Here is a 15,620-nt window from a genome sequence, read left to right as displayed (position 1 = left end):
GGCCTTTTAACCTTCCAACAGAACCAGCTGGAAGACTCAGAACCACCCAGGACACTGATGCTGGACTCTTCCTGTAGGCGGTTTGGATATAGCCCTGATCCCAGACCTTTACCTCCCCCCCTGTGTTTTTACCTTGTTGTGTTTTCTGGGGGCGTTTCCTCCCCACCTGGCTGGTTCTTCTCCGCCTCCTCCCTCCTCCTGACGCCGCCTCCTCCCTCCCTCTCCGCTGGGTTGGGGGGGCTGAAGACTCCTGTGGGGGGTTCAAAGTGCGTCTGGATATGAGTGGTAGAGTCTCCTCCTCCAGCCTTCCAGTGCAGGAGGCCACTGATGAAGCCGTTGGGTCGGCTCAGCTCGGCCCAGCGCTCCTCCACCTCCTCCCACTTCTCCCCCCTCTCCTCCACCTTGACTGGCAGCTTGTCGTACTTGCTGGCCTGCTGGGGACGGGGCTCTGCCTGCTCCTCCTTCACCTCCGCCTCCTCTTTGACACCAGCTTTGCCGTCTATCATCTCCTCCTTTCTGCTGATGTTGGGTGCAGCTGTGAGTGGTGAAGTCTCCTCCATCTCCTCCACTGATCGCCCGTCAAACTCCTTTGTCACCTCGTCCTCCTCCTCAGGAGCGTCAGGCCGGGTCTTCTGGGTTCCAGCTCCCACCTCGTACTCCTCCAGGATGCCAAAGATCTGAATGAGGCAGCGGCGGTAATACTCCACAATGAGCTCGAGGGAAACCGGGGAGCTGCAGGACAGGAGGAGGTCGGAAGACAGAGAGTGAGAGTCTGGAACTAGATAAATGTTTCTCTGCAGCAACAGGTTCAGTAAAGACGGATCAGATTCTGACTGGAGTTACTTTACTGGACTACAGCCCGTTCTGATCCGGTGAAGCTACGTTCTGACCTGAGTGAGGCTGAACGAGCCCACGGTGCCGTCGTCGTACAGCAGGATGTTGATGGTGTCCAGAGCCCAGGTGCTCTCTGCTAATAGGCCGGACTTCAGCGACATCATCACTCGCCACGCCTCCGGGGTTCCTGATTGGACAAATCACAGAGTTACATAGAAGCGGGAATCACACCTGCACACAGATGAGAGTTTGTGAGGGGGGGGTCTGACCTGTGTCTTTGGCGGTGAGGCGCCGTCGAGGCTTCAGTTTGGGGAGGGTGGCCTCCACGGAGCTGAGTGGGAAGCTGACCTCTCTGTGGATGAGGGGGAGGCCGTGAGCGGCTGGGGGGCCGGGGGGACACCATGCTTCTTCACAGAGGGCAGGTAGGGGGCGTTGCTGGGGGAGAGGGAACCCCCCAGGGGCCGGGGGAAGGAGGAGGGGCTGTGAGAGCGGGTCACATGGTTAGGGACAGTGGGCGTGGCCTGAAAGGAGGAGAGGGGTTGCCTGGAGGGGAGGGGGGGCATGGAGGAGGAGGAGGATGAAGAGGAGTGAGGGGGAAAGGTTGGCTGACGTTGGCTTGGATGATTGGGGGGCCACTGGCTGTCCTGAGGGGCCCTGCCCTCCTGGTCGTCTCCTCGGTTCATGCCCGCAAAGGGGGGCCCCTGGCCCTGCCGGCTGTAGGTGTAGCCTATCTCTGCCCTGGGGTGCCACATGTTACCCTGTGGCCCCTCCCCAGGACCCCCAGACACTGACGCTGGTCCTGAACCCATCATGCTGTGCTGCGGCGGCCCCCCCTGGCGGTCTCGGCCGTAGGGATACGGATACTGGCCCTGGACTGGCTGTCGTTCGGGTACCATGTAGCCCCCCCCTCCTCCTCCTCCTCCGGCTCCATAGGGGCCGAACATGTCAGGCTGCTGAGAGCTGTATTGCTGCACGCCGAACCCCTCCCCCTCATGACGCTTCGAGGGGGGGTACAACCCCTCCATGGGACGCTTGTAGCCCTGCAGACACACAGACACCAGGACTAGTTGGTCAGGACCTGATCGGACTGTTGGACAGGAAACGATTCTGCAGTGTAACGTCTCACCTGCTGCTGAGGGAACAGGGGCTGATGGGAAGTGTAGGCCACGCCGTGAGGAAACTGCTGCGCGTACCCGTCGTGTCCGAGCCTGAAGACAGAGGCAGCGGTTATTTAGCTGAAAAACACTTTGAACACGTGCATTTCCTCTCGGGCCTCCTCTCACCTCTGGTGGGGGTATCTGTTGGCGGGGTACATGCCGGCCTCGCTTCCAGATGCACTCATGTTGTTCTGACCTCCAGGGGGCGCCATGCCCCCCTCTGGACCCATGACATGGCCTGGCCTGCAGGACAAAACATTTTTACGTGAATGTCTCATTAAAACTAATTCTGCCCTCCCTCTCCCTGCCCCACTGTGCTCTTCTACCTCTGCTCCAACCTCCACAGCCCTTCAGGGTTTTGTCATTATCAAATGAAATCAAATTCTGTGATTGGTTAGAAGGGGAACCACACAAATCTGTTGTATGAAGGTTTCATAAGTGGATTTGCTGCACTACAACATTTATCTCGGTTAAATGCTGCAGACTGAGCTGTGTGACCACAGTCGTACCTTCGCTCAAAGCTGGGGCCGTAGGGATACTGGGGTCTGGGGCCCATCCCTGTCAGGGGCCCAGTGGGCGGCCCATGGGGGTACATGTCCTGCATGGCACCACTGGGCATCTGACCAGGACCAAAGGACTCTCCTGACCCAGGACCTGAAGAGGAACAGAACAGGTGTCTAAATTTGCTCATGAAAACCTAAAATAAACTTTATTCTTTTATTTTTTTGTCTCCGTTGAGCTGAGAGCAGCCGTTTCCCCCGAAGATTTACAGAATTAAATCTTAGTGACTAAAAACAGGACAGTTCCGGTTCAGACCACCAGGGAGCAGCACTGTCATTACTGTGGTTAAAGGATAGTTTGTTCCATCTTCATAATGACTGATAAAAAATCGTTATTTAAGTTTTACCCAGAGTGTGAAGCTCAAAGTGCGACAAGAATTTTCTCCCAAATATCGAGTCACAGACTTCTTATGTGTTCAACATGACACGACACTATTGTCATCATAAATCAACATGAACATTTAATCCTCTCTCTCTGAGCACACACCTTTCCTCGCTCCATACAAGTCTTTGTTGGCATCGTATGGTATCCTAATAGATGGATCTGCTGGGCCTCCACTCTGCTGGTAGGGAGCACCACCAGGCCCTGGGCCGCGCTTGTTGTGGAAAGCTGGATCGCTGCCTTCAGAGAACGGATCCTGGATGCTCACTCCTCCCAGACTCCTAAGAGGAACCAAACACAGTGGGGTAAATTCTGTACCATCAGGTTTAAGCAGGTAATTGAGATTAGCTCTTCCAGGTGAGCATTTGAATCCCGTTTCCTACCTGTTTCCTGCCTGTTGGCCCATCTGGCTCTGAGGGGTGGAGGCGGGTGTTGGGGGCTTCAGGTCTACAGGGGTCTCAGTGAGGGAGCTGCTGCTGGACTGAGGGGTGTTAGGGCCCTGCAGGGAGCCCGAGTTGGCTGCAGAAAAACAGAGCAGACAGAAAAGCTGCTGAGGACGAGGGTTATGTGCTCCTGTGCAACTTCACGCCGCAGATACTGAGACAAAGAAATATCACAACAAGTCGATTCTGCCTGAGAGAACTGCTGCTGAACCGATCAACATCAATTCTATGACATAAGACATTTAAGTACCAACATCATTTTTGAATTAGCCCTAACTACTGTAGTCACAGTGCAGTTTTTGTGTGTATTTTTCAAATTTTACATGAATATATTTAGCATTTGGTGAAGTAGGATATCAAAGGCCAGATTCTGGTCTGTGGAGTTCAAACCAAATATGTGAAATAAAAACTTTCCTAACTTTTCTCCTGGACTCAGACGTGTTGCTGCTTTGTAAAATAAGGAACTTGTCGCACATGGAAATGTGCTCCTGGCTCTGCAGGGCAGTGCTGTGTGAACACATTCACTAGACACTGACTGTATGTGCTGAGCCAGTGAGACAGAGAAGTATCGTGGGAAATTAGGTCAGATTGAGGTCACTGGTGTTTACATTCACACCCTCCTCCCCCGCCTGACAACTCACGCTGCTCCTCTGTTACATAATCAGAATGCTGTGTTTGTGTGTGAGGGATTCCCAAAGACGACAGCCTGGCTGCATTCACAGAGTCGGTCTGTAGCACCACCAGCTCCACGTGGAGGTAAATGTGCTTCGCAGCTGGATTCAGACACAGATATAGAATATTTAGAAAGACCCAGAGCTCATTGATGTGTCAGCTGGTCCACAGAGGGAGAGATGTCACTGTTGCTAACGAACACCACAGCCTGACGTGCTCTTGATGTGACACAAACCAAAACAACTGCGTTGGTTCCACGCAGGAGCATCGCCGTGGTCGTTCAGACTATGTCCTTTATTGTCTAGAACACCTTTTAGTTCCAACTCTGACACGATCCGCTGGTTTGTACTCACTGCAGCAGTGACGAACATCGAGCAGTTTGATGGTGTAAACCAACTTTACGCGTTGGGTGGGTTCCACCTTAACACGCACCACAGTCCTGCAGTGACAAATGGCTAAAAGACAACAACTGCTCACCTGGGGAGGGGGGCTGAATTTTGGCCTGCAGCGACGGGGCTTTCTTTGCATCTCCTGGGAGCCCCAGGGCCTCAGGTGGAGGTTCCTCTCCTCGCTCCACCTTACACTCGTATGCAAACAGGTACTGAATGTACTGCTTCTTGAGAGAGCTGGCCGAGCTGCTGGACGTCCCCACGTTCAACAGAGATGACAACTCCCTCCACTTCTTGTTCTTATTCACCTGAGAGGACAACAGGTTTAATTAGTTATTAGTGAACATTAGTTAAAATGTTCTGTGTGTTTATGAAGCATCCAATGTGAGATTTTTCTGTTGTATATGATTGTAAAGTGAAAATCTGTTAATCAGAATAAAACTAATATCTGAATACATCTCTAATACCTATTTGTTCAACACATAGGTATCAGAGGGGTGTGTTTCTCACCATGGCCAGTCCTCCAATCTCTCTGACAGCCAGGTAGAGTCTGCACAGGTCCAGTGGCTTCTTCCCAACTGCAGGCAGGTTTGGCACGGGAGTCCCCCTCTCCTCCATGAAGGACAGGTAGCGGTCCACCCACAGCCTCCTCTCGGGCTCAGACCCCATGTCGTAGAGTCGGGTGATCTTCTCGTTGGTCATCGTGGCCACGCTCGGCTTCTGGAGAGAACAAGCGTGGACAAGACGATTGGTGTCGGGTTTATAGATTAGAGCAGAACAATGCAACAGACTGCACAAGATACTGCCAAGATACCAGTCAGCCAGTATGGACTGGTAACCAGTTTACCAGCTGCACAGTTTTCACAGTGATCTACACCAGCCTCCAGGTAAATCAGTTTTTAACCAATACTGTGCAGCTTCATACAACAGTTACATGAAACAACGGTGCTCCCCGACCTCCACCCTCATATGTATATTTTATGTTTATGTGTTGATTTAATGTTCATGCAAACACAGACACAACTATAAACCAACAGATTGATGATGTTTTCTTCAGTTTCTGAAATATAAATATAGCCTGAGAACTTTCTTTAACCTCTGCCGTCCACACATGCAGAGAAAAGTAAAGCTTGAAGACAACATTGAAGTTTCAAGGTTCTTGTCTGTGTAGAAGTGAGTGAGGACGTTGGGCAGCACCGCGACACACTCAGCACCAAAACCACAAGCACAGTTTTCATCCTGGCTGAATAAATACAGAAACCAACAGACAGGTGTCTGAGAGACTTTCTCATTTCAACAGGGTTCCAACACATTTGTGGACTTTACGCCTGACTGATCATTCTGTTGTATAAAAATTAACCGCAGTCATTCTCACAACATCTTTGTTCGCAGCAGGATCTGATCATTCTAAATGATTTGATCTGAACTGTGCCGTGATAAACATAAATCCACAGGAATTATCTTGCATTTATTTGATCTCAGCCGATGTGTCAGCACACGGACAGGGAGCACAAACGTTTAGACTAAGCCTTCTTCAGTTTCCTTTGGTTCTTCACCAACAAGGCGACTCACATTGCTGGTGAACAGCCTTGGTGCATCGCCTCTCGGTCAAAACAAGGATTCAAAACTGAACACTAAGCTGAAGCTAACTCAGCTGAGTGAGTGACAGGAAATAAAATCTTGTTTGTTAGGGAATAAAACAACCTGCTCTCTGACTGCTAACAACTCATTTAATCTTATCTTATCCAATGAGCTCCTGGAAAAAGCCTTCCAGGCCATTTTTAAATTCTATGACAATTTTTTCCTCATGGACCAAATAAAAGAAAATTGAGTTTCCTCTCTAACAGCCCACGCTCCCAGCTGTCTGTCTAGTATGTGAAAGAAAGAAACTGAACCTGCTCTTTTTAAAATGAGAAAGTTTCACAGTGAAAATGTAGAAAATCATTTTATGAAGCAAAACATTTACATTAAATAAGCTTCTGGACAACATAAAAAATAATAAGACACAATTACTGTGCTGCTTTGTACAATGAAAACCTTGCATCTCCAAAAAGTTCACATTTTGTGAATGGACAGCTGCTTAAACCCAACATGACCTATTGGGATTTGATAGGATTCACTGGCATCAGGATCAATAAATACTCAAAAAGGAGCATGAAATGTGGAGATATGAGGTTTTCACACATCGGCAGCAGAAAGCAGGGCTCTGTGATGACGAGGAACAAAACTCTACAGCGAGAACTTAGGAAAAGATCACCTGGAACATTTACTCACCATAGAACTCTGAAAAATAAATACACAAAAAGAAAAGTGTTGCTGTGCTTTGGCCACTTACGGGGCTGGTTGATGTCTTGAGCCAGGCAGGGCTGCTAATGCTATCACTGTCCTCCCCGTGACAGGAGGACAGACTAGCTGAGCTGGGGGACATTGGGGAGGGAGTGGGGGGCTGGGACACACACTGAGAGCTGTAGCTATCCTGTGATACAAAACACACACACACACACACACACACACACACGGACACACACAACAGATCCACAAGGTGAGGAGAGAAGTTCGTGTCCAGAGAGAAACGTTCTTCAAACACAGCACAACATTCCCAGAGTGAACAAGCAGCAGCTCAGGAGTGAAGCCGGCTTCACACAGCAGAGTTAGCAGTTAGCGTTTCACAGCCAGGTTAATGTGGCTCAAAAACCATCACCAGCAAGCAGAACCACGATGTCTGATGGGCTGGGTAGCCTGCAGCTGTCCATGGCCAGGACTGGACGGTATGAATGATACACACACACTTATTGTGAGATTAAATATAAAAGAGGGATAAGGGACTCATTTAGTCTTTCAAGAACTGAGACCTGCTAGCTACGTTGGTTGACCCACTAAATTCATAAAACGCGTTCAAGCACTCAACTCGTGGATGGTGAACCTCATCATCAGCATCATCTTTAACAACACACCACACAGCGGTGATGTGGGGACGTTCTGACTGAAGTCCGACACGCAGCAGACTGGTGCATAAACATTTTAACACGACCAACCTGATGCACTGATGTCCACGAGAACATGCAGAGTCCAAGTCACAAACACAGCAACAGCAGCTAGGGGGCGCTGCAGCACGAAGCAACAACGGAAACAAGCAGAGGGTCGAGATCAATGTCACACATGTCCACTGTGGTATCGGTGACGGATATTCATTCATCGCAGTGCAGTACATTAGGGTCTGAACCCTGGACTCTGCACAAAAACATCTTTTATATGATAACAGAAAATCGATTGTTTCAGCATCACTGACACTTCTGTTGTGAAGAGGTTACACAAATTTTGTCACGGGTTTGTCTTGTTGCTGTTGTCAAGAGCTACCCTCATGTTTTGTAGTGTAAATTAACCCATCAAGGCCCTAAGTCATGAACGTAAGAGCACAGGCAGCATTTAAGGTTCTATGGTGAATATGTGAATCTGTCACTTTTAAGTTGTAAAATAATCTGTGAAGAAGAACCGAAAGTCTGCCGGGTTTGTTCCTTAATTTGTTTTTCTGACCAAATTCAGTTCCACTGAATAACAATTAGTTTTCAGATTTTACCCTCTCATAGAATCTAAACCATAAATACAGTCAGCACTATCTCTGCCTCGTCTTTTGTGTCTCTTACTGTTATTCTGTTCTCCAAATCGACTTCTCTGGAAAAACAGTAAAACTGTTGTGAATTTTAACACAGCCTGAGCTTCCACACTTTAAAGTTTCCACATTTTCCTGTTGTCTCACATCTATTTTGAAGTTTCTCTGACAGCCGACACGAGGAGACACGACACCTAACCTGCAGAGCGTCAAACTGCTTCTGCACAAAATGAGCAGGAATTAGCAGCAGCGCAGCCTCTGCACTGTGGAGAAACACAAAGCTGTGCTGTTGAAACTCGGCAAACTGCTGAAACAAAGCAGCCCGTTCTCATCAAGTGAACTCAAGACAAAGCAGAGTCTTCTCACGTAACCCCCGACTGCCAGACACAGATCAGTGCCGGCTGTGATCAAGGCCGACTCTTCACTACTGGATAATGAGCAGAGGCAAGAGAAAAGAGAGCAGGGAGGAGAAGTCAGAGCTGACAGAACTCTCCAGCTGCCGAGCCGAGAGTGAACTAAACAAGAAGAAACGAGCAGCGGAAAAAAAATCTAAACAGGAGCTGCGTTGGAGGAACTCTGGCTGATGTCGGCAGAAACTGTTTATTTTGGGTTCTCTGTAACACTTCCAAATCAGCTCAAACCCGGACGAAATAATGACAGGTGTAATGAACATCGTGCTGCTGGAAACAAACTGATCAATCCTGTCGACTACAATGAAGAACGCCAACTAGAAAGATGCTAAAAAATAGCACAAGGGAATCATTGTCTCTGTAAAACCTCTTTTCCTGCACTGAGAAGTTCCCCTGTCAGTCTGAAATACAGTTTACTTCTATAAGCAGAGGTGCGTTTTCTCATTCTTTATGATGTTCAGGATTTTTCTGCCAGGGTCCTACTGCCTACCGAGTTCAGTGCGTCAAAACTAGGTACAAATACAGGAGCAACGCACCGAGGCAGAAGCTAGTCCACAGGACGAAGCAGCAAACAGCAGTGTAGGAGCTGCAGCTCAGTGCAGTGAGGAATGTGGAGAATTATACGAGGAAATTTAACAAGCACTTCACAAACACATGACACAACACAACCGACCTGGAGGACAGACAGGGAGTTCCTAACCAACAGACCACAGGCTAAAAAAAGCTACTACAACGAGCAGTGGAGACAGAACTTTCCAGTTCTTATGATTTAAATTCACCTAAAATCCGTTTTCACCTCAGTTTGTATGAATCATTTGATCAAAATAACTGAAGCTGGAGTCTGTTCCGTCCTTCATTGGCCTCTGATAAAAGCAGATCGAACTCAAAAGCAGAATAAGAAGGTGTAGTTTATGACGCTGAAGATCACCAACAAGCTAATGTTGACGAAACATTAAAAACAGGTATGGCTGTGTGCACAATTCTACAGGAGGCACAGACACTGGTGGGTTGTCCCACATGCAGTGTCAGGAGCCCTCATGGGGTACAAGGCCCACTTGGGATAATTATGTTTGCCCCAAAGGTGCAGCCTGTGAGGTGTTAAACAGGTTCTGTAAAGGTAATTAAATAAATCTGCTGGTGTGTGGGTCATAAGAGGCATCCTTAATGTTTTCCCCAGTGGCATTCTAATCTAATTCAGGATCAAGGTAGGGACAGTCATCTTTATTCCTGCTGTGACTAAGAAATAATTCATAAATCAGCTGCACAGGTAAAGAGTAGTGCAATGGAAAACCACAGGCTTTCAGAGTATTTAAGAAAAATCCCAACAGACTTTTTCCTACTATAGTCATCGGTCACACTGATAATGTCATGGCTCCAACAGGAGGAAAAACAAAACCCTACTCATGAAATAAGGGCACGAATGCCATCCGGCCCACATGCTATAATGCCACTCACAAAAGCAATAATAATAATAATAATAATAATAATAATAATAATAATAATAATAATAATAATAATAACTAGATAAAGCATTTCCTGAAGAAAATGCACTGTGAATGCTGAAACGCTGAATCGATTCATGAAGAACTGCTGAAAGTTGATGAAGAGAAACAGGAAGTGTTTTAACAGAGATAAACATATGAAGAAGAAGATAAAACAGCTGAATGTTAACTTAAAAAAGCAGAAATAGATTTGTTGAAGTTGATAAAACAGCTGAATTCATCTAAAATAGTTAAGTTTAAAGTTAAATGTTAACTTAAAAAAGCTGAAATAAATTTGCTGAAGTTAATAAAACATAGCTGAATTTGTCTAAACAGTTAAATTTAAAGTTAAATGTTAACTTAAAAAAGCTGAAATAGATTTGCTGAAGTTAACAAAACACAGCTGAATTTATCTAAACAGTTAAAAGTAAAGTTAAATGTTAACTTAAAAAAGCTGAAATAAATTTGCTGAAGTTAATAAAACATAGCTGAATTTGTCTAAACAGTTAAATTTAAAGTTAAATGTTTAGTTAAAAAAGCTGAAATAAATTTGCTAAAGTTGATAAAACATAGCTGAATTTATCTAAACAGTAAAATATGAATGTTAAAGGTGAAGTTAAGATGTTTAGTTAAAAAAAGCTGAAATAAATTTGCTGAAGTTGATAAAACAGCTGAATTTATCTAAACAGTTAAATTTAAAGTTAAATGTTTAGTTAAAAATGCTGAAATAAATTTGCTGAAGTTGATAAAACATAGCTGAATTAATTTAAACAGTAATTTAGATAAAGGCTGAAACGTTTTAAAACGCTGCTGAAATTAGCTGAAAAGAAACAGGAAGTGTTTTAACAGAGATAAACATATGAAGAAGAAGCTAAAACAGCTGAATGTTAAGTTAAAAAAAGCTGAAATAGATTTGCTAAAGTTGATAAAACATAGCTGAATTTATCTAAACAGTTACATTTAAAGTTAAATGTTTAGTTAAAAAAGCTGAAATAAATTTGCTGAAGTTTATAAAACATAGCTGAATTTATCTAAACAGTAAAGTATAACAGTTAAAGTTAAAGGTAAAGTTAAATGTTTAGTTAAAAAAGCTGAAATAAATTTGCTGAAGTTTATAAAACATAGCTGATTTAATTTAAACAGTAATTTAGATAAAGGCTGAAACGTTTTAAAACGCTGCTGAAATTAGCTGAAGAGAAACAGGAAGTGTTTTAACAGAGATAAACATATGAAGAAGAAGATAAAACAGCTGAATGTTAACTTAAAAAAGCTGAAATAGATTTGCTGAAGTTAATAAAACATAGCTGAATTTATCTAAACAGTTAAAGGTAAAGTTAAATGTTTAGTTAAAAAAGAGCTGAAAGTAGAAGAAACTGAAGCAGGTTAGCAAAGAGCCGCTAGCATAAACAGGCTAACTACACACGCTAATTTATAAACAGCCCTGATCACGTGACCCGACACAGCCGTTGCCACGGAGACTGTAGGGGAGAGGCGGGAAACTTCAACTGCCAAGATTTTCACTCGTGAAAACTGATTTGGAGCCCTTACAAACAGGCTTTTTTCAGCCAAACTACGATAGGTATGGTCATTAAAAGTGAACTACGTAAGAGCCAAGACTTTAATGAACCACTAGTGTGAATTTTATGTTTGAGGACTGAAAATTGTGGTCACAGGAGCGAGAGATCCAAGTGCACCCTTCAGCTTGTCGGACAGAATCTCAGACCGAATTTAACATTGGCGCTAATGGGAGAGCTGAGGGGGACTCCCGTCACTCTGAGGCTCACAGAGAAAAAACGATTTGCCTGTGAGCTTAGACAAATAGCTTATCAGAATCAGGACAAGTTTACCTACGTTTCTGTGAAGAAATTATTTAGATAGAGTGAAAATTGCGGCCGTGCTGACAGTTTATCGAGAAAGATTTTGGTTTGAAAAAATCGGCCTCTCCACTCTAAGCTGTGACGTCATCCACTCTAGCTGCACCAACGTTCCATCATTCACTCCCATTATAAAGTCCAAAATCAGCCAAAAACATCAAGTCACAAAAACTGAAATTATGAAAAAACTATAAAAGATATTAAAAAACTGAATGGAAGATTAAAAGAGCAGAAATAGCTGAACATTTTGATACCTGAATGATTTCTGTAGCTGAAAGTATGCTGAAGTAGTTAAAGCTGAAAGAAGAAGAAGTTGAAGAGTTGCTGAAGAGACTCTCCCATAGGAATCCATTATAAAAAATAGTTATTAAAAGTTAAATATTTTAAAAAGTATAAAAGTTATAAAAATTCTGAATGGAAGCACACTTCTCCTTAAAAAGCTGAACATTTTGATACCTGAACGGTTTCTGTAGCTCAAAGTATGAAGGAGTAGTTAGAGTCCAAAAAACGTACGGAAGAATAATATATAATATATAATATATAATAATAATAAAGATTACAATAACAATACTGTGAATGCTCAACAGCATTCACAGTGATAATAATAATTCTTGTATTTAGGATTAGAAATGAAAAATATCTCAGTACTGATGTTCTTCACCAACACGTTAAGATGCATTCTTGCAGTAAGCTCAGCACACATGCATCTCTCAGAGCATGCTGGGAGAGAAACAAATGGAGAAGAGCAAGCTTAGGAGCAAACAGCCGCTGTGACTCCGTGACACTGGACTCACCTTAGCTTTGGCTTGTTCGGGGGCAGAGCCGACACTTTCTTTGCTCAGCTCAACCCTTTGCTTGGCATCCGGATGACCGCCCATCCCTTCTGCTGGCATCATCACAGGGCCTAAAACATGACAACAACACAACCAATGCACAAAAATGCTCCCAACACTGACCTCCATCACAATGATTTTGGACATGTCCTGGTGTTTAGAGGCCTACCTGAGGGTGGGGTGCTGTAGGGGGGTCCCTGTGGCGTCATCCTCCCAGAGTTGCTGCCTGGTTGCTGGCTAAAAGGACCTCCAGGGCCCATTCCTCCCATAGGTGCCATGCCCAGATAGCTGCCCTGCCTGGACACCACAGAAGAACAAGGGGCTTATTTATTATCACGTGATGACATCAGAGAGGCGAGTTGGCAGCTGACATGCAGAAGGTTTTGCTGAGGAAGAAGATGAAGATTAAAGCGTTCGTTCAGTCTCCCCATGCAGTTAATGGAGACAAAGACAGAGCTGAAAGATGCCAGAGGAGAAGAAAGAGAGTTTAGATGAGTTGTTCTGGTCAGAGCTCAGCGGCGGGTTGAGTCCGCCGGCTGCCTTGGGTCCTTCTTACCACTGTGTTCACTTTTTAAGATTTTAGCTGCAGAACATTTTACCTCAGTTTGTTTAGCAAAGTTCAATTTATGGTCAGTCAAACGTCCTTCAACAGAATTTTGACGTATGAACATGGTTCTGTTGGTACTCAATGAGCAGGTTTCTATTTTTTTTAAAGAACATATGTTTAGAGTTCGAACTGACTGAGCATAAATGAAGCTTGAGCAGCTGTGGATAAGAAAAGTTTTACTTGGTGAAGATGCATCAGCAGCCTCTTGAAGCCATGCCGGACCCGTCAAAGGACAGGACCTGGTCTGGTTAGTAAAGCATCCCATAATCTCTGTGTGCAGCAGAGCCTGACACATACTCGACACACGACTTTACCAGTTTATCAGATTTTACTGACCTTGGTTAATTTTTTACGCTGTATTAAAAATGCACTGCTGCACTGTCACAGAACCGAGTTATTTAATCCAGTCAGTGATAAATACCAGACTCTAATCCAACGAGGTTGAACTGAAACATGACCACGGTGTGGTTCTGTATCTGTCAGGCTCTGGTACCAAAACCTACCCATAATGCTCAGAGGGGGTCTGAACATTGGAGCCCTGCTGGGAGTGGTGAGGAGGATGAAGAAGAGGAGGAGGATGGGGTTGTTGTTGGTGGTGGTGAGGAGGGTGGGAGGGGCTAAGGGTAGGAGAGAGGCCATGTCGCCCCCCGGGCCAGGACTGGTTGTGGTAGACGGGCGAACGAGTGAAGGGAGGCCTAGAAGGGTGGAGGAATGGGTGGAGGTTGAGGACAGCAGCGTCAACACGAACCTGAGTCTCTGACTAGTGAGAAGGTTTCTCTGCTGAACACTCATGAGGACGTAACAAAACACGGGGACAAAACACGAGAACTGAACAAACCCAACTCCAGGACGCGGCTTTAAGAGTCTAAACTGTCCTGGACCGAGTTTTTCCAGAACTGTCTGGGCTCTTTGACCTGGCTCTGAACAACTCACCTGCCCTGAGCAGTGGGGGCGATGCTTGATGAGGAGGTGGCACTCGGCCCGGCATTGGGGCCGACCTCGAGTGGCTTGCGGCTGGCGTTGGGCCCAGGAGGCCCCATGCCTTGTCCAGCGGGCTGTGGCATACCGGGTGAGGTGGGTGCAATGGTGCTGCCACCGGCAGGGTAAGGTCGTCCGCCGGCAACAGGCCCGGGGCCTCGGCCTGCGGGGGTGGAGGGGCCCTGACCGTGCATGGGGCTGCTGGCGTTCAACCCTAGACTGTTGGTTAAGCCGGGGCCTGGACCAGGGCCACTGTAGTTGGCACTGGGGGCCCCACCATAGTGAGGGGGCCGAGGGTAGTTACCTAGAGAAAACAAAGAGGACAAACTGTTAAAGTTTTACTTTTGTCAGTTTTATAAGTTTTGTAAGTGTTTTTCCTTAAGGTCAAATTAAGTTGTACCTTGGGGGCCGTACTGTCCATATGAGCCTCCCTGCTGGTAGGAGCCGTGATGCATGGGCCCCCCAGGTGCTGAGTGTAGGGACATAGGTGGTGCTGACTGCTGGGGAACAAACTGAGACCCCGGGGTGCTACGCTGCATGGAGGGAGGGAAGCCTGGAAGACAAAGAAGGAACATGGACGAGAAATTAAAAGGAGCAGTCAAGAAAAACCCAAATCTCCAGATCCAGAACTGGGAACAGGCCTCAGGTAGTTCAGATCCTGCAGCCTGACAACGAGTACTGATACACAGAGAGAGGTTTACTTACACAGAAGGTTTTGATTTATAATCAGCTTCCTGTTTATAAGATTTTATATTTATTTGATCACAATAAACAACAACAACAACAACAACTGCGTGATTATTAAGAACCCGTATCACGTTCAGCAAATACCAAAATGTCAGTACTTGGTCTAAACAAAGTGGTTTTGGTGCAGTTTGGCTTTTAATACTTCAAACACAATAAGAAGGCAATGAGAGCAGAAATAAACATTTAATAAACACTGTAATAATGTGGGTTACCTCTGTCCTGAGTCATGGCAGACTGGGAGGAATGAGGACCAACATCTGATCCAGGACCAGAAACCTGAGGGGTCAGCTGAGGCCCTGAGACAGAGACAGAGACGTGTTAAAGAATCCCTTCGTACGAATGTCAAGAGGAAAAGTTAACCCTTCAGTCGATCAATGATGATCTCAGGAGAAATGCAAAGATTTATTTATTCCATGTGCAGGAAACAATATGTGAATAAAGGTGAACACTGGTACGACTACGATGGTGCTCTGTCGGCTTATGGGGAGATTTTCTATGAATGGGCCGAACAGCTAAAATTACAAATGATCTTTTCCTTTAACGGCGTAACTTCCAGACTGGAATCAGTCTCTGCCTGTAATTTAGAAACTAGAATAAACATCATGTGAAATTACTAATTTAACCTCAACTCTCAAACTAAATC

General features: G+C 45.6%; 1 protein-coding gene across 1 annotated transcript in view; it reads right to left on the bottom strand.

The window, feature by feature from the left end:
- LOC113149777 (AT-rich interactive domain-containing protein 1B-like) overlaps positions 1-15,620 on the bottom strand; it is a 36,323-nt gene that overhangs the window by 2,248 nt on the left and 18,455 nt on the right. Inside the window, 19 exon segments of the mRNA XM_026342048.1 lie at positions 133-719; positions 721-732; positions 891-1,021; positions 1,104-1,208; positions 1,211-1,874; positions 1,961-2,042; positions 2,118-2,234; positions 2,501-2,645; positions 3,039-3,214; positions 3,317-3,452; positions 4,526-4,745; positions 4,948-5,157; positions 6,773-6,913; positions 12,607-12,716; positions 12,815-12,942; positions 13,756-13,947; positions 14,186-14,534; positions 14,631-14,783; positions 15,190-15,273. Coding sequence (XP_026197833.1) covers positions 133-719; positions 721-732; positions 891-1,021; positions 1,104-1,208; positions 1,211-1,874; positions 1,961-2,042; positions 2,118-2,234; positions 2,501-2,645; positions 3,039-3,214; positions 3,317-3,452; positions 4,526-4,745; positions 4,948-5,157; positions 6,773-6,913; positions 12,607-12,716; positions 12,815-12,942; positions 13,756-13,947; positions 14,186-14,534; positions 14,631-14,783; positions 15,190-15,273 — 3,742 coding nt within the window.

The sequence above is a fragment of the Anabas testudineus genome, chromosome 24 (genome assembly GCF_900324465.2).
Source record: "Anabas testudineus chromosome 24, fAnaTes1.2, whole genome shotgun sequence".
Taxonomy (NCBI): Eukaryota; Metazoa; Chordata; class Actinopteri; order Anabantiformes; family Anabantidae; genus Anabas; species Anabas testudineus.
The sequence above is the reverse complement of the archived record's forward strand: the minus strand, read 5'-3'. Positions and strand labels throughout refer to the sequence as shown.